The 22,596-nt window shown below is 39.4% G+C and overlaps 1 protein-coding gene across 1 annotated transcript in view; it reads right to left on the bottom strand.

Annotated features, from left to right (window-relative positions):
* Positions 1 to 22,596, bottom strand: part of PHF11 (PHD finger protein 11) — a 31,726-nt gene that overhangs the window by 3,439 nt on the left and 5,691 nt on the right. The window contains exons 2-10 of the mRNA XM_032874070.1: positions 20,871 to 20,992; positions 16,096 to 16,203; positions 10,245 to 10,378; positions 6,623 to 6,666; positions 6,155 to 6,226; positions 4,537 to 4,592; positions 3,817 to 3,883; positions 2,658 to 2,789; positions 1,588 to 1,659 (exon numbers count right to left, since the gene is read on the bottom strand). Of these exons, the coding sequence (XP_032729961.1) occupies positions 1,588 to 1,659; positions 2,658 to 2,789; positions 3,817 to 3,883; positions 4,537 to 4,592; positions 6,155 to 6,226; positions 6,623 to 6,666; positions 10,245 to 10,378; positions 16,096 to 16,203; positions 20,871 to 20,992 (807 nt within the window). The remainder of the gene's footprint in view (positions 1 to 1,587; positions 1,660 to 2,657; positions 2,790 to 3,816; positions 3,884 to 4,536; positions 4,593 to 6,154; positions 6,227 to 6,622; positions 6,667 to 10,244; positions 10,379 to 16,095; positions 16,204 to 20,870; positions 20,993 to 22,596) is intronic.

The raw sequence follows: 22,596 nt of genomic DNA, 5'->3' as shown, positions 1-22,596 counted from the left end.
TTCTTTATAGTTTTCTGAATACATATGCTTGCCTCTTTGGTTAGATTTATTCCTAGGTGTCGTATGGTTTTGGGTGCCATTGTAAATGGGATCAACTCCTTAATTTCTCCTTCTTCTGTCTTGTTGTTGGTGTATAGAAATGCAACTGATTTCTGTGCATTGATTTTATATCCTGATACTTAACTGAATTCCTGTATGAGTTCTAGCAGATTTGGAGTGGAGTCTTTGGGTTTTCCACATAACATCATATCATCTGCAAAGAGTGAGAGTTTGACTTCTTCTTTGCCAGTCTGGGTGCCTTTTATTTCTTTTTGTTGTCTGATTGCTGAGGCTAGGACTCTAGTACTATGTTGAATAGCAGTGGTGACAGTGGACAGTCCTGCTGTGCTCCTGACCTCAGGGGAGAAGCTCTCAGTTTTTCCCCATTGAGAATTATATTCACTGTGGGATTTTCATAGATGGCTTTGATGATATTGAGGTATGTACCCTCTATCCCTACACTGTGAAGAGTTTTGATCAAGACAGGATGCTGTACTTTGTCAAATGCTTTTTCAGCATCTATTAAGAATATCATAATGGTTTTTGTTATTTCTTTTATTAATGTATTGTATCATGCTGATTTGTCGATGTTGGAGCTTAAAGGCTGCTTTTAAAAAATACGTGGGTACTCACATTAGCAGTGAGCAGACGTTCTCAAGAGACTGTTAAAGGATAGGCTGATTATAAATGTAATACAAAATCTGAATGGAGAGTAGGACGCTGTGGTTGTGCAGCTTTAGGCAGAGCTGTTCACACTCAGTTCTGTGTCCCACTCCGGCCAGGATGTGCAGTGCACAGCCTGTCCAGCTGTGTGGAGGCTTGATAAGAGAAGTCAGATCAAACTCATCCGTAAGTGGAAATTTAGCTGGTTTTGAAAGCATCTTAAAGGTGGGAGGACCTATCCCTGAATGGTTGAAGTATTATTACATACAGTGTCCTATTAGTTTCAGGTGTACAATATGATTCAACAAAACCTTTCTATAAAATATCAACCACTTAAGTCCCTGCCCCCACCAGCCTTGCTTCTTTTTCAAAAATGTCTCGCCTGGTTTTTTCTTGCTCGTCCTTAGAATCAGTGAATTGCAACCCTCCTTCCCCCAGTTAGACTGAAGATTAATATTGGGAGAACTAAGATTTGTACACATCCAATCAAGTGAGAGGGAGTCAAGCAGCAGTGTGGTCACGGCCTTGCCACCTCCCCAGCTCCTGCTGAGTCCCGAACATGGGGCCCAACAACCTCCCATTTTGCAAAGGTTTAAAAGAGTAGAAACAAAAAATTGAGTTTTTTCTGATGACTAAGGTATTGCATATACCAATGTGGAAAATCTAATGCAGCACTGTCCAGCCACCTACTGCTAACTACTATTCCCATTTGGGTATATTTTCTGTGGGTGTGTGGGCTCCTATTGCTATGTGGTGGGCTTTTTTCATTTAGTAAGATGATGAACGTTCTTCTAAAATGATTTTTATCACTTTATACACAATACACAATAGTATTATATTACTTCAATATATGTAAATTATGCTGCTTGGTTAAAATTCACCTACTTGCTTGAAAATTGACAAATGTGTCTTCAAACAATTTACAGTCAAAAAGTGAAGTCCCGATTTCTTCATAGTCTGTAGGGAGAAAAACATTTTCAGTTTTAATTTTCGTAACTGATGTAGGCAGAGACCCCTTACAAACTAACTCCAGGTAAAGGAAGTACACAGAACAGTCCAGCACTGCGCAGCGTCCTCCCCGGGGACATGGTGGAGATGCACATGCGGAGGTGGCTCTGCTGCCACCTCCGAAGCTGCAGGGAGAGGCCCGCTCACGTGTGGTAACAAGCCCACCAGGGATTCTGAGGGGATCATGTTTGAGAAGTACTTAGTCTCCGGTAAAGAGGAAATGAATGAAAAAGTAATGAATGAATTTTTGGATGTTTGCTTTTAATTTCACTTTTTAGTTTTGTCCTATAGAAAATAATCCCTTTCAAATAATTATATACCTTACTTTGGGGCCTACAGTATAGACTGTCAAGTTTTTCCTTGTAAAATAACTGCATTTATCATGGTTTTTAAGCTTACACTGTAGGGTCTAAGAAAGCTAAGTGGCTATATACCTGCACATACAAATGGAACTTTGGCTTCCCAAAGAGCTCCTTCTGAAAGGTCACGTTAACTAAGTGAGACATCAGACAAAACGTTCCTCTTTTCTTCCATAAGCTTTGAGTTGACATTATCAAAAAAGACATAAGGAACAGAATTTGAGTCAAATCCAAACTCTAATATAATGCTATTCTCAGATGTTAGCAGCAAGCGGTAAGGGGGCAGATGTGTGACTGCCTGTGTTTCTGAGTGTCCACATGCTGTCAGTGGTCACTCTCAGCTATGCACTTCTGCAAAACCCATCACAGCTTGCCGGGCACCAGGCTGCTGTTGCCTGAATTAATGAGTTTGTGAATTACCCACATCCTGTTGATACATAGAAGACTAGGGATCTGGAACAGTGAACTGTATTAAAGAATGACATAAAAGAAATTGCATAGAAAGAAAATGTGTACTTTTGGTTTGGTCTGTTTTAGAAGTAGGTTTGCAAGAAGTCTCTGCACGTAGAAATGTGGCTATTTCGGTACCTGAATCAGAAGCAGTGTCACCCAGGAGTCTTTCCTGAATCAAGTGAAGTTTGTCTACTATTTCTTCAAATAAATCATTAAGAAGCCCCACTTCCTTACATTTCTTAAGAAAGTCAATCTTCACAGTTGCATCTAAGAATAAGAAAAACATTTTAGGAGGAAATGATCTTAGGGTAGCTCTCATAAATCCCTTTATGGTCACTTCTTCAGACCTTGCCTGGTGCTGGATGAGCACAGTCAGTAGGATTATAAATACAGCACATTTATCTTTTTAAAGATTTTATTTGTCAGAGCACAAGCGGAGGGAGAAGCAGGCTCCCCGCTGAGCAAGGAGCCCAGTGCAAGACCACATCCCAGAACCCAGCATCTGATGACCTGAGCTGAAGGCTGCTGCTTAACCGACCGAGCCAGCCAGGCATCTCAGCACCTTTATCTTCTACTATAACTTCATCACACCTCATGTTTTCCTCATTGAAACAGTGTTACAAAAAGTGAAAATAAAAACTTCTCTGCTTAGCCTAATTATCTGAATCAAGAGGATTTTCTAAAATTTAGCTTCAGATTTTTGAGATAATAGCTCCCATCATTTTTTTCTGTCACAGTTACTGTGTGTCATTATGGGATGTTTATTTCCCTGACAGAAAAAGACAGTGAGTGGCTTCAGCTTCCTGGACCCCCTTTCTGGGGTCACAGTACAAGAGGTAGCAGGGGCCTGGATTCTGAGCTCAGGTAACCAGGAAGTATATCCTTTCTTTCTTTTTTTTTTTTTTTAAGATTTTATTTATTCATTTGACAGAGATCACAAGTAGGCAGAGAGAGGCAGGCAGAGAGAGAGAGGAGGAAGCAGGCTCCCCGCAGAGCAGAGAGCCCGATGTGGGGCTCGATCCCAGGACACTGGGATCATGACCTGAGCCGAAGGCAGAGGCTTTAACCCACTGAGCCACCCAGGCGCCCCAGTATATCCTTTCTTAATAGCAAAGAACAGTGGACCATCCCCATCTCAGTTACTTTGAGCTGGGGCTATGATAGAGTGGATAGTTAAAAGGTTTCTAAGAATTACTATAAGTCTAGACGAATCAAGTCGGATACCAACTTTGAAATAAATGGGTTATGTTTATAAGTACTGTAGGTCATATTTGATACAAAATTTATAGCAAACCTGTGTGTCTGCCATCCTCGTCCTTCATTTGTTTTATGACTCTGTCTAATAGCAACGTTTCAGGTAGCTAGAGGGAGAGAAAAATCAAGATTACACTGATTTACTGTTGACATTTAATACTGTGTAACATGAAAACCAGTCTTTTGTTACAAACAATTCAATGATATGCATGTGGTGAAAATCATGCCCCATATTCATTGGTAGTTTACATGTAAACATAAAATCATTTTTGTGTAACAAAACATCAAGAGGCATGGCAAACTCCTCTTGTATAAACAGTAAGAGGTGAAGGTTGCTGGCTCTTTTAATTTAGCTTATATGAGTATATGTTTAAAAAGTGGTCTCTAATCCCCAAAACATTTCATTCACTTTGCACAAAACAGTAATACGGAAAACTATGAAAATTATAGATTAGGTCAAAGTGTGCATCACGCAGCTGAGAAATTCTTGGTTGGGTAAGGATGCTTTACTGCAGCTCTGCCCCTCTGAAGGCCCTAAGCACACCACGGGCTCCGACACATTCACTGATGTGGTGCATGTGTTATCGGAGCCATGGACTGTCGCCTCCTGAAGGTCATGTGCTGGGATACCCAACACATCCAGCCTTTATATGCATCTCATTATGGTTCTGTTACAATTTCACCAGATATGTGAATGTTTAAAATAAGGAAGAAACTGTGTGAAGAAACTGAAAGCTATAGTAAAATGAAGTCAAATTACCTGTACATGAATGTCTGTTGAGAGACGTTTCTTCCTTCCTCTTTTTCTTTTCACTCCTGAAAAATCAGTTGAAAATATAAATCATGTAGAAACCAGAATCCATAAAGGAAAAGACTGATGCTTGACTACATAAAATAGAAAACTGTTCTATGCTAAAAGTTATTACAAAGTCAAAAGATACAACAAACATGGCACTAAATGTTTGCAACACTTACAATAAAGCACCAATTTTCAATATAAAAATCTTATAAATCAATATAAAAAAGATGAGTAGAAAAATAGGCAAATGGGAAACCCTCTAGGAAGAGTTCATTAAATAGAAAGACTGTCACAGGAAAACAGATACATTGATCAAAAAATAGGGGAATACACTGAATTTTACTCATAAATAAAGATATGCAAAATAATTTTCCACCTATCAGACTGACAAAGATGAAGGTGTTTAATATATAACGTTTGCAAGGATTGGGATAATTGCGTATGGTGGGGCATCCTCTTTGGAAGAGAATTAGCCAGTTATCACGGTTTCATTATTTATACTTTTTGACCTAGCAATCTACACGAAGTTTTCCAAATGGCACAGCTGCATAAAGGCACAAAGATGAGAAAAATGCTAGCGACACTGAATCAATGTCGCTGAATCAATCTATTCTATCAATGAATAGATTGAATCAATATATTCAATGTGATAGAAACAAAAATAGAAATAACCTCAGTGTCCATCATCAGAGACTACTTCAGTTGTAATTCAGCTACACAACTGAATAACACAATGGGGTATTATGCGCCTTTCAGAAATGAGGTAGATCCATTTGTACAGATAAGGAAGGATGTCTGAGTGAAAACAAAATATAGCAGTAGGTATATTTTGTTTTTAAAGGAAATTTTTATAAGTATTCAAATGAAACTGAGTTTCTTCTGGGGAGAGGATTCATAACCGTGTTATAATCTGCTTTTAAAAACGATTAAAAAATTTTTTTTAATTTAAAATATTGGGGCACCTGCGTAGCTCAGTTGAGCATCTGACTCTTGGCTCGGATCATGAGATTGAGCCCTGTGTCTGGCTTCATGATGAGTGTAGCGCCTGCTTGAGATTCTCTGTCCCCCTCTGCCCCTCCCTTCCAGTTCATGTGTACTCTCTTAAAAAAAAAAAAAATTTAAAAATTAAATAAGACTACATTCTTGTTACCTTTCCCTATCAGTAAACACTGGTTGAAACTATATTTTTTATAATAATTTCTGATAAAAGTGTGTACTGACTGAAAAATGAGGGTAACAATACTGTTTAGAGAGTGTTGTTTACCACTAAAAAATGCAGTTGGCATGACACAGAACTAAGCCTTTTCCAAAGAGGTCCTGTCTCTGGCCCACAGTAAACATTCCAGATTTAGTGCTGGTGAGACACTGCTATTCATGCGGCACAGAGGCCATTCATGAGTGAATGTACATCTCGTAACTCCAGTTAGCCAGGGCCCAGCTTTCCTTAATTATAACTGAAATGCTAATCATGTATTCTTAGGGAATTTTAGGGAATATGCAGCAATTTATCAATTTTATGTACTGGAAATTCTGATATTCTTTTAGAAGAGAAGCAGTCACAAAAGTCAAAGGTTTTTACCACGTCCTCGTTTGGCCCTCTGATTGTAGTGAGGATGTAAGATTCCAGCCAGAGAATTTCCTGGGAGTAGGTCTAGTTTGCAAAGAAGAAAAATTAGTCCATTATATTGCACACTGCACAAAGAAACTGGCAATTTTGTAAATATATAAAAATTTAACTCAAAGGGCGCCTGGGTGGCTCAGTGGGTTAAGCCGCTGCCTTTGGCTGGGGTCATGATCTCAGGGCCCTGGGATCGAGTCCCGCGTCAGGCTCTCTGCTCAGCAGGGAGCCTGCTCTCTCCTCTCTTCCGCCTGCCTCTCTGTCTACTTGTGATCTCTCTGTCAAATAAATAAAAATCTTAAAAAAAAAAATTAACTCAAAAATTTGTATTTAAGTCAGGGAGGCTAGTAAATCAAATCAGGATATTCCATGTCTTACCTAAATGTATACCTTTCTTTAAACCCATAGTAGTAAATTTTAGAGACTTACCATTATGAGCGTTGTTCAGTGAAGCATGTTGTTTGCAAAACACTCTGAAACATGCAATTTCAAAGAACTGTTAAGTATTTTTACTTACATTTTTAACTATTATGCCTATTATGACTTAAAAATGAACCTATTTTTCATGATGGCTTTACCCTAAATATCTGCGAAAGAAAAATGCTGTCCGAAGCTGTGTAAGTTACTGACCCTCATCAAATGCGGACGGAGCCTCTCTCAGATGTCTTTTGTGCTCTGAGCCCTCAAACTGGTATGCTCTCAGAAGGAGTGCGTGTGAAACATTTGAACAATGGTAAGTAACTCATATATAGTGGTCAGTTGGATTTTACTGTATAAAGAAAGATATCTAAAGATCCAACGTCTAAGGTACATTTTCATCTGACTACACAAAGTTCTACTGATCTTCAATAATAAATACCACAAAATCGCATGCATGAATTTTGGGGAAAGTAGTTTTCTAACTCAGCAGCTATATCCCCCAAACTTTAGAGCTAAATTGCATGCATCTACATTGGATCAAGGGCAGGGAAGGAAAGCAAGCAGCACAGTTGGCTATGAAGAAGAAATGGAGTGAGTGAATTTTGAGGAGCTGCTTAGATCCCATTTCTTCCCCAGGCTCTATCCTCCTCAGCCCCAGCTAGGTCTCCCTTCCTTTCCTTATGGTGCTGAGCTTCAGAAGACAGGATCCCTCTTGCCTATGGGAACCGTACGAATTCTTCAGTTTCCACCTCTTACATGCAATCTTCCTGGCAACCCATCCCTGCCCCAAGTAAAATTTAATCTCACCCTTTGGATTCCAGTATCTGAACATTTTCGTCTGCCAGGCACTTTTTTTTTTTTTTAATGGAAAATGTCAAATGTATCTAAAAGTGGAGGAGAGATGATGAGCCCCATGGCTCCCTACCCATCACTCAGTTTCAACAATCATCAACTCAAGGCCAAGCCAGTTTCATGCAAATCCCCTCCTGCTCTCATCATGCCATGAGCCTCTGTTGGTTCTGGCCTCTCTGGTCCTTTCACAAGGTACTAGGTTCTCTGAGATTAGCCCATGTCCTGTTCCTCTTTATATTCTTACTGCACCTAGCGAGATATCTTGTGTATGATAGGCACTCTAACAACTGAATATTTAAATTCAATTAAAAAGTGCATCAAAGTTCACCTGATACTTGATAATGACAAAAATGATTATTTCATTGAGTCTCCATTCATTGGTTCTACAAGACCAATATGCTTGCAATTTTAAGATATAGTGGGAATTGATTCCTTTTTGCTCAGTCTTGTAGCTTTCCTAATAGTGTGTCTACTGGGTGTTTGAGGTCACTATGGAAATCATAATAAAATGAACTCTTTGAGAAGGTTAAAAAAATAAGAATAATACAATCTGAGTTTCTGAGCAAATCAAATATAAAAAGTATGGTATAAAAGTAACAAGATTTACACTTTCCTTTCTAGTCTGAAGCAATAAAGTACCTATGGAACTTGCTCAAAGTCATGTAAAATTATTTTTTAAATCCCTTTTAATAATAGGCTTGCCCATGTTGTTTTAGAATATAGGCCCTTACTTCGGCTCAGGTCATGATCCCAGGGTCCTGGAATCGAGCCCTGCGTCAGGCTCTCTGCTCAGCGGGGAGCCTGCTTCCCTTCCTCTCTCTCTGCCTGCTTGTGATCTCTGTCAAATAAATAAATAAAAATCTTAAAAAAAAAATAGACTATAGGCCCCTAAGCCTGAAGAGGATATGGTGGTGAAAAGCAAGAACTCCAGAGCCCTAAAGGCCAGCTCAGCCACTCATCAGCTGTGACCTGGGGACAAATGACTAAGTCTCATAGGACCTCGGTGTCTGCATCTGTAAAGCAGGGATAATACTTCACTGGGCTGTTACGAGGATTACATGGGTTAACATTTGTAAAGTACTTGAAAGTATTTTTGGCACAAAGAGAGTGATTATTAGATAAAACAGTGTCGTTAGTACCTGAAACACTGATGAAACTGGGGGTGTGTGCCCAAAGGGAAAAATCTAGCTTCCAAATCCAATTTTAAAATACTTAGGCTCTCACAAAATCGTTATTAAAAAGATAATGCTCTCATTCAGAATATTGTGAATGAAAATATTATTTCACTGTAATTTAAAATACTCCATCAGAGTGTATGCACATGCCCCAAAGAAGTGAGAAGCAGCTGCCTGGCTTTTCAACTTCAGACCATCATTTAATTTTTTATTTCATTTCATAACTTTAAAAAAGGTTAAAACTTCTTCTAGATCTTTTTATATGACGTTTTATTTTTTTTAAAGATATATTTATTTTTTTATTTGACGAGAGTGAGAGAGCACAAGTGGGGGAGAGGGTGAGGGAGAAGCAGGCTTCCCACTAAGCAGGCAGCCCAATGTGGGACTCGATTCCAGGACCCTGAGATCAGGACCTGAGCCGAAGGCAGACACTCAACCAACTGAGCCACCTAGGTGCCCCTATATGACATGTTTTAGACTGCATCCACATACCAAAAAACTGAACATGACCTGAATCAATTCAGTTAACAACTGGCTTATTGATTTCATCTAAATTGTCTAATTATTTAACTGAACTGCAATCTTTCATCAGAAGGAGGATCAAGTTCCTTCCTGGATAGAACAAATACAATTCTATTGGACTTGAAATATGTCTTACTGGGTGAAAATTAACATTAAAGAATTACTGAAAGAAGGGAAGCAAGATTTAAAAGCCCAAGGCAACTGAAACAGGACTAATTTGTTCAAGAACTTAATGACTGATTACTATATTTGCTGCATAGTTTATCATTTCTAAAAGCTCTTCATAGGTAAGACAGTGGTGAGAGTGGTGGGAAAAAACATTCATTCAACAGACAAGATGGATAAACCATGGACTTGTGGCTAACAAGACTCCTGTTTGCAGAAGAGAGCAACAGTGAACTGGTTCCAGGTCCTGTGAACACCCATTAGGTCACTCATGCCAGTATGGCAACCAGTGCTTTCTACTGGGAAAGAAGGCATGTAGGAAGATTAAAATAAAAAACAATTCTGCTTATTTTCTTTCTATAATATTGAGGGAAGGTATTGTGAGGTCAGGGTGCCAACTGAGCATCCCCCAAACCCTGTTCTTACTTGGAAACCATTTGCATGAAATTATCTTTAAAAATCTCCTTGTGGGGGTGCCAGGGTGGCTCAGCTGGTTTAACATCTGCTCAGGTCATTATATCAGTGTCGTGGGATGGAGTCCCCATAAGGCTACCTGCTCAGCAGGGAGACTGCTTCTCCCTCCCTTTCTCTCTCTCTTTTGCTTGCTTGCTCTCAAATAAAAATCTTTTAAAAAGTATCTCTTTGTCTTGGGGCCCCTGCGTGGTTCAGTTAGTTAAGTGTCTGCCTTCAGCTCAGGTCATGATCCCAGGGTCCTAGGATTGAGTCCCGCAGCGGGCTCCCTGCTGGGTGGGGAGTCTGCTTCTCCCTCTCCCTCTGCCTGCCGCTCCCCCTGCTTGTGCTCTCTGTCAAATAACTAAGTAAAATCTTTAAAAAAAAAAAAAAATCTTTGTCTTAATCTAACCATTCCTTATTCCGTTCCCCCAAGTGTAGCTTTAGAACTGTTTAATTATACATACTTAAAAATTCCTTGAGATTTATCAGTTTGTAGAACTGCGTCGTCATTCTTGGCACAGAAAAAGTGGTAACTCTTGTTACAGGCTTTTAAATCACATCCCACGGTGGCTCCTCCTTTTTTACAAAATGCACATTTCTACAGAAGAATAAATTTTACTGAGTAAGCACCTGTTTAATTTCTGTTAACATTTAAAGTTAAAGATGTCATTAAATGTTATTTTTAAGTCAGCAGCCCTAATGTCCTCAGTCACAAATGTTAGGTATTAACATCTAGCTGCTCATTTTGAGATTTCAATAAAACCTCTGCTAAGTAAAGTACTTGGTTGGCACTGACCTGTAATGATCTGATTAAAAGCAGAAAACCCTTTTGTTTTAAAACAAACAAAACCTTTCTCTTTTTACAGGAGATTTCTACAAAAAGATTTGTCCTGACTAGGCAAAGGGTCCTGTTAGGGACACTGGGGCCCATGGCGAGGGTGGCTCCTGATGGTGCCTCGGAGAGCTGTGTGATCCAGCAGTCTTTCCCTCTCTTAGACCCAGATCCTTCCCTGGGGAGAACACTGCCTGTCTCATAGTTTCTACTGAGGACAATGTGAGATAAATAAGTGAAACCTCTCTGGAGTCTATGTAGTTGGGCCAAAAACCTAAAATTAAAATAAACCCTGAGTAGCAAATTTTTTCTAAGTTCAATTTATTTGATCTCTTGCTTTTATATATTAGTCAGTTGATCTGGCATTTTATATATTGAAGGTGGTGTAGACATGGCTAGGACAGTATGTGGCCACAGCAATCTAACTGGTTTGGCGAGGGCGGGGGGGTGTCTCAAACCATGCCCAAGGTTGATTTGATTTGATTCAGGCTTTGTCTGAATGAAGGGGAAGCACAATGAAACCACCTTGCAAAATAGGAAATAGCTCAAACAATATCCTAAGGTCAGCACAAGCAACCATACACATAAAGAAAATTCAAATATGGGTAAGAAATTAGGTTACGCTCAAGGTGGAATTTCAAATCACAGCACAAAGAAAGATTTAATTTGGGGGGGCATCTGGCTTTATGTGTAGAAAAAAATAAAGTTACATCCCTACCTTATAATCTTTTCCCAAATAAATTCCACCTGGATTAAGGCTCTGAGAGACAAGTTTTAAAGTTAATAAAAATGTATGGGGTTAAGGTCAGGAAGACTATGCAAGGAAGGAAACTCAGAAGCCACAGAGAAAAAGACTGATAGATATGACTACATAAAAAATTTAAACTTCCATTTTTATGGTGACATCTACCAAAAAGCCAAAATTTTTGAAAACAGAAACAGACTCATTAATACAAAGAACTGGTGGGGTGAAGGGGTTAAGAGGTACAAACTTTCAGTTACTAAAAATACAAATCACAGGGATATAATGCAGAGCACAGAGAATACAGTCAATGATACTGGAATATGGTGATGGATGATAATTGGGCTTATTGTGGTGATCATTTCATAATGTATATACATGTCAGATCACTGTGTTGTATGCCTGAAACTAATATTGTATGTCAACTGTATCAATAAAGAAAGAAATGTTTGCTGCATATTTGATAAAGGGTTAAGACTGATAAACTCAGAAAAAAATGAGAAAAGGCAAATTACAGAAGAAACACAAATGGTTAATAAAATTTCATTCACTTAAAGACTACTGAGTAACTGTGATGTGGCAGGCACCGTTCTGGGGTAGAGGGAAACAGCAGGGGACAAGGCACCCGTCCTTGTGAAGTTAACATTCTAGTGGAGAGAGAAAACCAAGGTCACATAAAGCAAACTTAAAAACATAACAATACGTGTGTTGTAAGTATCTTTTCCCAATCTGAGTTTTGTTTCTTTACTCTCTTTAATGATATCTTTTAATGAACTTAAATTTCAATTTTAACATAAATAAATAAGAACAGCTCTAGCACTTTTAGGGATAAGACTGCCGACATCAACATTTACCACCCCATACAGGGTGGCCTGATGTTGGAGTGAAGAGGAGGGCAAGTGAAGAGTCAGAGGTAAGATCCAAAGGGTAAGGGCTGGGTCATGTAAGGGGTTACAAACCAGGGTAAGGTATTGGGGTTTTTGTCTTCATACAATGGGAACAAAAAGTGATCAGTTTTTTTAAATTTTATTTTTATTTTATTTTTTAAAAAAGACTTTCTTTCCTTTCCTTTCTTTCTCTCTCTTTCTTTTTCCTTCCTTCCTTCCTTCCTTCCTTCCTTCCTTCCTTGTTTACTGAGAGAGAGAGAACATGCTGAGGGAGGGGGAGAGGGGGAAGGAGAAGGAAAGAATCCCAAGCACATTGAGTGTTGAATGCAGAGCACAGAGCCTAGCATGGTGCTCAGTCTCATGACCCTGAGATCATGACCTGAACTGAAATCAAGAATCAGATGTTCAATGAACTGAGCCCAGGGGGTCCCAAGTGATCAGTATTTTAAAGATACTATTGTGGCTGTGTGGAGCATAGGCTGGGGTAGGGATGGGCAGGAGAGCATGCAGAACAAAGATCAGTGATGTTTAGCAAGTGTTTGAGGGAGACCCATGACTTTACTACAGGGGGTTAGTGACAGAGAGAAGGGGAGGATCGAGAGTCTGCAGGCTGGATGCCGGGCTGGGCTGTTTATGAGAAGATGATGATGGATGAATGGTGGACAGTTCACTGAGGTGAGGAGTGAATAGGTTTGGATGGTGTGTGTGTGTGTGTGTGTGTGTGCAGGGGCTGGGACTGTGTTCACTGGCCAGTTTAATATGAGCTTCTATTAGATGTTTGTGTAGATACGTTAGGTTGGTTATCATGACTGGAGGTCCAGAGTCCCTAGCATAAGTATGGACTTGAAGCCAAGGGAACTAGAAGAGGTCACACAGGAAAGATATTCAGATGGAGGCAGGAGCCCAGGAGAGCTATGGGGACTGCACACTTTAGAGGTTCAGAAGAGAAGGAAAAACAGCCAAGGTGTCTGGGATGAAGCAGCCAGAAAGGTGAGAGACATCGTAGCAGAGTGTGTGCAGGAAGTCAGAGGAAGAAAGTGCTTCAAGATGCAGGGCAGGGACAACTATGTGATGAATCCTGCTAAAAGATCAGCTAAAGACAGAAGTGACATTGTAGTTGAACAGGTTTTTTGTATACAGAGGAGGATTTAAGATGACATCATCAGTTGATCATGGATATATGCTGAAGGAAATAATCTAGTACAAAGGGGGATACTGATGTGAATGGGATGAAGGGAAATGCAAGAGGCTAATCCTTAAGGAGGGGCAGGTGATCACTCCAAAGTGTAAGTGGCGGGTTACTTTGACAAGCAGGAGGTCCCAGAGTCTGGGGAAAAAGGGGAATTGGCAGCGCTTTGGATAGTAGGAGTTCTGGCTAATGGCTCCCATTTCTCAATAAAAATCAGACAAAGATATGTATACCACCAAGGTGAACCCTAATGTAAACTATGGACTTTGGGTGTTTTGATGTTGTGTCCATGTAGGTTCGTCAGTTGTAACAATGCACCACTCTAGTGGGGGATGTTGATAAAAAGAAAGCTGTGTATGTGTGGGGGTGGGAAGTATATGGGAAGTCTTTGTACTTTCCCCTCAAGTGTTCTGTGAACCTAAAACTGCTCTAAAAAAATAAAGCCTATAAAAAAAAATAAGGCATAGTCATCAATTTGGGGATGAGCAGTTGGGGTGGGGAGAGGTTTTAAAAGAAATGAGAGAATATGAAACAGTAAAGGTAGAGGGTGGAGGGTGACATGTTAAGGTTCCTTTTGAGGTTTGTGGCTATGAATCTGAGATTAATCAACACATTTGTGGGTTTTTGTCCAGTTGTTCAACTGTTCAAGTGCTAGTACTACTCAGCATATGCAGACAACAGGCAGGGGGAGGGGGGCGGTTTGCTAGGTGAGTAAGGAAATGTGTGTCGGGGTGGTGGGGAGAGGGAGTCCAGGCTGTTTGCAGGACAGTGGCTGTGAGGTGGGGTCACTGACTGTAGAGGGATCACGAAAGAACTGCTGGGTCTGGGGGTGCTGGGAAGGAGGCAGATGCCTAAGGAGAGCTACCATTCAGCCTCTCTCTAGTGATGAGGGAAATGCAAGGTAACACTTCCTGTCAGATGAAAGAAGTAACAAGATTCGTGATACTCATTTTTGTTAAGGGCTAGGAAAGTATAAAGTATATAAGTATAAAATGATACAACCTTTCTGGGTGATGGTTTATTAGCATGTTTCAAAATTATTGTTTTTAAAAGATTTTATTTATTTGACAGAGAGAGAGTGAGAGCATGCACAAGCAAGGGGAGCAGGAGATGGGGGAAGCAGGCTCCCTGTAATGATCTGAGCTGAAGGCAGATGCATAACCGACTAAGCCACCCAGGTACCCTGCATGTTTCAAAATTATTAAAGGGACTTCTCTCTGACTCAGCCATTTCACTTCTGGGAATACAGTGTACAGCATTGTTCAAACTAGTACACAGGATATGTGTAGAAAGATGTTTACTGCAGCATTAGTTGATTATAGTGAAAAACCAGAGTCGACTCATTATCCAGCAACAAGGGAATGGTTTCATGCATTCTGGTCTATCCCGTGGAATCCCATGGAGTCAGTAAAGAGGGTGCCACAGTCATATCCTTATAGTTTTAGGCACATGCCATGTCTTTCTTGCCTTCCCAACTTTTGCACATCCTGTTCCCTTTCCCAGGAATTCCTCCTTTCCCATCTTCATTACCCTCACTCCTTCCCAGCTAGGAAGGCTTCTTGGGCCCCACCTGCACTAAGGTGCTTGATTGCTTGAGTGAACTGTGCTGACCCTTCTCAAAGTACATCAGGTTGTGCGGAAACTGCCCTCATATATGTGTATGCCTTGTAAAGACTAAGGAAATGTTTGTTCCAGATCATAAACTGTACTGTGGTGGTGGGCATAATGTGCTCACACCTTCTTACCACTTGCTAAGCCATGAAGGGCATTTCCTAGAGGAAGTCTACTGTCACAGAACCAACAGGGTAACTACTCCACACTCTGTCTTCCCAAGGGAAGCTGACCCAGGTCCAAGGGGGCTGATCCTGATTAATTATGGCCACTTCTAGCAACTAGAGCAGGTGTGGCCTCATTTAATTTTCAGAAGGGCTCTTATTCAATGCTTGGGGATGAACTTTTACTTTTTTTTTAAAGATTTTATTTATTTATTTATTTATTTATTTATTTGAGAGAGAGAGAGCGCGAGAGAGAAAGAGAGTACAAGAGTGGGGTGAGGGCCAGAGGGAGAAGCAGACTCCCCGCTGAGCAGGGAGCCCAATTCAGAGCTCAATCCCAGGACCTGGGGATCATGACCTGAGCCGAAAGGCAGACACTTAACCGACTGAGCCACCCAGGCACCTGGGATGAACTTTTTCTTTTACCAGATAGGAATAAGAAAGACGGACGGACACTTCAGGAGTTGTCTGTGACCACCCTATGACCACAAGAGGACCAGCTGATGTTGTGGACAGGATGACAGAAAGGAGGATGGGCTCTTGATGACACCACTAAGCCACTAAATCGACCAACTCTGAAGCCAGTGTTCTCTCTGGCTAAGTAAGAAAATAAGCATCCTTTTTGTTAAAGCCAGTTTGAGTTGAGGGTCCTTCTACTTACAGCCCAAAAGCATTCTAATGCATATCTACTCTGCTGATGAAGTATGTTGTAGCTCATTTTAAAATATTAATTGTTCAGTTGAATTTAAGTTTCCAATACAGGTCCTATGTCTTTCAGCTCTCCAAGATGCGTCTCTATCCCAGTTTATCAATCAAGTAGACTTTCTTTTGGAAACATCCCCTTCAAGATCTGTTTATCTCATATGACTAATAAAATCATTTATACTTACCAACTTCCTTCCTCTATGGATTTCTTTCTTTACTGATTCCACATCAAAATTTCTGTCTTTATTACATGGATCAGTATCCTCACATTCCACAAGTGCTGAAGAGTACAGCTACAAATTGAGAAAACAAAACTTCACAATATGCACAAAGTACCACTAAAAGCTGCAAGTCAGAAAATGGTATCACAAAATAATACTTACCAGGAGTGGAAGATGGATTGGGGTATAACAGTGACCACCTTTCGGGATATGTAAGCAGATCACAAACCACCCTGCTTTTCTCTGGAAGTGGCCCCAATCCCCAGGTATATTTTATACTGCTTAACCCTGACCCCCAGTGGTTAAGTGAATGTGGTTGGAGCCCTGACCTGAAGCTGAGCCAACTGGACTCCCTATCCTGAGAGAGTGGAGTAGACTCTGAGCCACATGGTAGAGAGCAAGCCAGTCTGCAAAGAGGAATACAGAAATGAGGTCAAGAGAGGACAGAATGGGTTCCTGATGGCTTCCTAGTCACTGTTCTTAGACCCGCCTGCATGCCGACCTTCAGGAGCCATGAAATGCCCCTACAGTCTGATTAAAAACCCACTTTTATGTTTAGGTTGCCTCAAGTTTCCATGTGCTACCTGAATCCAACCTATCTCTGAATTGAAGATCAACATTACAGAATGAAGTCACAAAGCAATCTACAGATTCAATGCAATTTCTACCAAAATACCAATAGCATTCTTCACAGAACTAGAGCAAAAAATACTGCAATTTGTATGGAACCACAAAGACCCCAAATAGCCAAAGCAGTCTTTAAGAACACAACTGGAAATAGCACAATCTCAGATTTAAAGATACACTACAATGCTATAATAATTGAAACAGTCTGGTATGGCATAAGGACAGATATATAGATCAATGGAACAGAATAGAAACACTAGAAATAAATGCATGATTTTATAGCCAACTAATTGTTAACAAAGGAGACAAGAATATACAACCGGGGAAAGACAGTCTCTTCAATAAATGGTACTGGGAAAGCTGGACACACACATGAAAAAGGATGAAACTGGGGGGCGCCTGGGTGGCTCCGTCGGTTAAGCAGCTGCCTTCGGCTCAGGTCAGGATTCCGGGCTCCTGCGATCAAGCCCTGCATCGGGCTCCCTGCTCAATGGGGAGGCTGCTTCTCCCTCTCCCTCTGCCTGCTTGTGCTCCCTCTCTCTCTGCCTGCTTGTGCTCCCTCTCTATTTCTCTAATAAATAAAATCTTAAAAAAAAAAAAAAAGGATGAAACTGGACCATCTTCTTACACCACATACAAAAATGAACTCAAAATGGATTAAAGACCTAAGTGTGAGACCTAAAGCCATAAAACTTCCAGAAGAAAACACAGGGAGCAATCTCTTAAATATAACCATGTGGCGCCTGGGTGGCTCAGTTGTTAAGCATCTGCCTTCGGCTCAGGTCATGATCCCGGGGTCCTGGGATCAAGCCCTGCATTGGGCTTCCCTTCTCCCTCTCCCCACTCCCTCTTCTTGTGTTCCCTCTCTTGCTGTGTCTCTCTGTCAAATAAGTAAATTTTAAAAAATAAACACAGCCATTACAACATTTTTCTAGATCTGTCCCCTCAGGGGAAGGAAATACAAACAAAAATAAACTATTGAGACCATACCAAAATAAAAAGCTTTTGCATGGCAAAGAAAATCATCAACAAAATGAAAAGGCAACCTACTAAATGGGAGAAGATATTTGCAAATGATATATCTGATAAGGAGTTAATATCCCAAATAGATAAAGAACTCCTTTGACTCAACAATAAAAAACCAAATAATCTGATTAAAAATGGGCAGAAGACCCCCCAAAATTTTCCAAAGATGTGAAGATGGCCAACAGACATATGAAAGATCCTCAACATCACTCAACATTAGGGAAAAGTAAATCAAAACCACAATGAGATATCACCTCACACCTGTGAGAATGGCTAGTGTCCAGAAGACAAGAAATAACAAGTGTCAGTGAGGATGTGGAAAAAAAGGAACTCTTAAGCACTGCTGGTGGGAAAGCAAATTACAGAGCCACTATGGAAAACAGTATGAAGGGTCCTTAAACAACTAAAAATAGAATACAATGCGATCCAGTAATTCCACTACTGGGTATTTACCCAAAGAAAATGAAAACACTGACTCAAAAAGATAGACTCATCCCTATATTTACTGTAGTATTATTTATAAGAGCCAAGATATGAAAGCAACCTAAGCATCCATTGGTAGAAGAATGGATAAAGAAGGTGTGGTATATGTGGCGCGTGCCACATACACCACATCATAAAAAAGGAATAATATCTTGCCATTTGCAATAACATGGACGGACCTGGAAGGTAACATGCTAAGTGAAATGTCAGAGAATGACATATACCATATGATTTTACTTATATGTGGAAACTAAAAATAAATGAACAAAAAAACAGAAACAGACCCTAAACAGACAATAAACTGGTTGTTGCCAGAGAGGAAGGTGGGAAGGCATGGGCAAAAAGGGTGAGGGGGAGTGGGAGGTATAGGCTTCCAGTGAGGGAATGAGTAAGTCACAGGGATGACAGGCACAGCAAAGGGAGTGTGTATCATCGCTGTATGGAGACAGACGGCTGTGCTTGTGGTACGCACAGCATGATGCGTAGAGCAGTAGAATTACTCAATATGTTTATGCCTGAAACATGTAACATTGGGTGTCAACCATATTTCAATTTTTTATACTACAATTTTTTTTTAAAGAGTAGTAGAAAAAGGTAATGAAACAATAACAACAACAACAAACCCAGGGAAAAGTTTAACCCAAAGTTCTAGACCTCTACAGAAAAAAATTATTGAACATTTCTGAAATTCATAAAAGAAGACATGAATCACTGGAGACAGCCTATTAATGGATGGAAATACTCATATCATTTTTTTTCTCAAATTCATCTATAAATTCAATGGAATCCCAGTTAAAATTTGTGTGAAACCTTGTAACACTGAAAAATAGCCATGGCTTATCATAAAATCATAGTAATTAAGACAATGTTGTACCAGCTTAGGGAGAGACAAAGTGACTGCTGGAACTGAATAGAACCAGAAACAGATCTGTGCACAAATATTATATTGTTAGCACACTGGATTAAGAGTGAGGGTTCTAGAAGTAGGCAGCCTGGGTAGGAATCCTGGCTCAGGTACTTACAGCTGTGTGACCTTGGGCAAGTGACTTAACTTCTCTGTGCCTCAGTTCTTTCATCTTTTCTTTGGGCATAATAATAATACCTACCTTTTAGGGTTGTTGTAAGGATTAATAGTTTAATACATCTTAAGCTCCCAGAACATTACCTTATGCCTGGTGAATTCTGAGTAATAATGATAACTATCATTATTATCCACTACAAATCAACGAGAAAAGAGCAGATTAGTCAATAAATAATGCTGGGAAAAGTGGTTAATCATATGAAAAACAAAAAGGGAGATGCCTACTCTACAGAGTAGTCCAAATAAATTCCAGTTGGATTAAGAATCTAAATGAGAAAAGCCAAATTTTAAAATTTGGGGGAAAAAAGGTAGAATCTTAGTAAATGAAAGAATTTCTTAGGGGAAAAATCTTACAAATTATATAGGAAAATGATGAATTTAATTACATTATAAGCCTCTGACAGGAAAGCCACAAATTAAAAGCCAACGTATATAATAAAGCATCAGAATCTATTTATATACATATATAAATACATGTAAGCAAAGTCAATATCTTAAAGACAAAATGCAGTCTATGAACACAAGTCACAGAAGCATAAGCACAGCCAAATGAGGCACAATCACACTAATAATCTAGGAATGCAAACAAGAGACTGTTTCATATCCATCGGAGAGGAAAAAATTAAAATTTCATAATATCATGAATGGCAAGGAAGAAGATGAAGGAATTCTGAAATAATGTGGAAGTCAAACTTGGAGCAATCCTTTTGGAGAGCAATGTGGTGCGTACAGTGAGGGGCAAAACACTCCCTGTTTTTAGCTATGTGCCCTATACCAGAGAAACTCTCCCAGAAATAGGAACCTATGCAAAGATGTTCATGACAGCTGGTTAGTTATATGAAAAAAAGTGGAAAAACCTAAATGTTCATTCACATGAGAATAGTTTAGTATTGACAGTGACAAAATGGAATTCTGTAACATTTAAAATTAAAGACTTAAAAGTCAAATTTATCACATGGATAAATCTCAGTAGCCACAGAATTTGGATGAAATTCTACAAAGTCAAAGAACATGTAAAACAATATTTCTTGTTATAAGCACTTAAATATACACGGTGGGAACATAAAATAAAAAATACAAAATAATAAGAGTCACCAAATCTGTGATGGCAATTATATCTCGAGGGATGGTGGGAGGGGAACAGAACTGGAGATCCCTTAACTGCCTGTGTTTTATTTCCTTAAAAAAAAAAAATCAAGGTAAAGCAAATACAGTATAATTTGACAAATCTGGGTGCAATGTCTATCAATGTCTATGGGTATTGATTATATTTGAAATATCTCATTAAAATATCTTTGAAGAAACTTCTTCATAATTGTGTTTGATCTGTTATAAATAAAGCTAAAATGTAATCATAAGATGATAAGATCTGAAACAGTATAAAAAGTTGGAAAAAGATGCTCTCCAAATCCCCACTTAAAAGCCCAATTCATGGCCAACTTGTCATTCTGTCTCCAAAGTACATTTATCAATTTTAGTATGTCCTTCCCTAAAATGACTCATGTGTTTTCAAGTAACTTACCAAACAATTTTCGTGAGCAGCTATATTCTCTGATTGTGCAAAGTATAGGACACTGTACTCGATGTCTTTGGGGCAAAGTGCACATGTCCTTTTTTCCATCTTTTCTGCAACCTGAAAGACACCTATAAGTAACATCCCTGATGAGAAATGGAAAAGTGGAATTTCTTGGTCTCCGTAACTCCTCCACCAGTCTTGAAGTAGAAGGCAGGGCACTTTATTTTTTAATTTTTTTTATTTAAAAAAAAATTTTTTTTTAAAGATTTTATTTATTTATTTGACAGTCAGAGATCACAAGTAGGCAGAGAGGCAGGCAGAGAGAGAAAGGGAAGCAGGCTAGCAGAGAGCCTGACGCGGGGCTTGATCCCAGGACCCGGGGATCATGACCTGAGCCGAAGGCAGAGGCATTAACCCACTGAGCCACCCAGGTGCCCTAGGGCACTTGTTTTTATGAGAGATTCTCGACTCCCAAAGAGGAAAAAAAAATGTACCCATGTGGAAAAGCAACTTATTGTGTACTTCTTAAATGGTTTAATACAAGGAAGGACAATAATGAATTCATTTAAAGTGTCTAAACATGAAGATAATTTTATTCAAGAAACACAACCAGGGGGTGCCTGGCTGGCTCAGTCAGAAAAGCATGTGACTCTTGATCTGGGGTTCTGAGTTTGAACCCCATGTTGGGTGTAGAGATTACTTAAATAAATAAACTTTAAAAAAGAAAGAAACACAACCAAGAATTTAAATACAAAGCTCTCAAAACACTGCCTTGGCAATACTAAACTTTTAATAATTATTGTTATTGTCAATACAAATCAATAAGAAAACAATGATGTGCTTAAGAAATAGTGCTCTGGTTAAGTGCCTATAAAAAAAGTTTCAGATCCCTGTATCATAGTATATTCAAAAATAAATTTTGAGTGAATTTAAGAAGTAAATGAGCAAGGTACTTTAATTTAAATGTACTGTAATCTAGCATGGTAATGAGAGAAAAATACATAAAGGCAGAAAATAATTTTTTTTTTTTTTTGAAGAAATGAATAGAAGAAAAGAGAGGAACCTAAGAGAAGGAGAGCTAGGAAGAAAAGGAAAGAGATGAAAAAGAAATCACTTGTTTCCACAATCTCACCGGGGATATCAGTGTGGGGTAACCTTCTCTAACCTATTAGTTTGCTATTGATTTGGCTATAAGCATCCATTTAACAACTTGTTTGCCCTTCCCAATGCTTATCCTCTTATTGATTTGGTTTTCTGTAGAACACAATTCTGCTTTTAATCATAAACTTTTAGTTTTGAAACAAAGATTTATTTTACCATTTATTGGTGAGAGTTTTAAATTTAGATGAGGCTAATCACTTACAGGGTTCCTAGAAGTTCTTTTTGTTATCCAAAGTATAAGATCTCTGGTGTCTCTCTGAAATTAGATCGTGCATTGCACGAAATCACAAGACTGCACTTTGGAGCAGCATTTATCTCACATTCAGATGAGTTTCTTATTTAATTAATTTCTGTTTCCTGGATTTGGGTCCTAACTAGTAGGAATACAAATTTGTAGTTCCTCTGCTCCCCACCAACCATAAAAAAGGGGAGAGACAGAGAAAAACCCTCAAATGAAATGAAACTAGCTAGCTGCTTCTTTTCATTCATTCTGAATCCCCACCAATTTGGGAGCACCTCTTATAAAAGAGTCATTTTGCTGGGCACTCTAGACCAGTGCTATCCAACAGAA

This window comes from Lontra canadensis, unplaced genomic scaffold (assembly GCF_010015895.1).
Source record: "Lontra canadensis isolate GAN:19392208 unplaced genomic scaffold, GSC_riverotter_1.0 scaffold51, whole genome shotgun sequence".
Taxonomy (NCBI): domain Eukaryota; kingdom Metazoa; phylum Chordata; class Mammalia; order Carnivora; family Mustelidae; genus Lontra; species Lontra canadensis.
The sequence above is the reverse complement of the archived record's forward strand: the minus strand, read 5'-3'. Positions and strand labels throughout refer to the sequence as shown.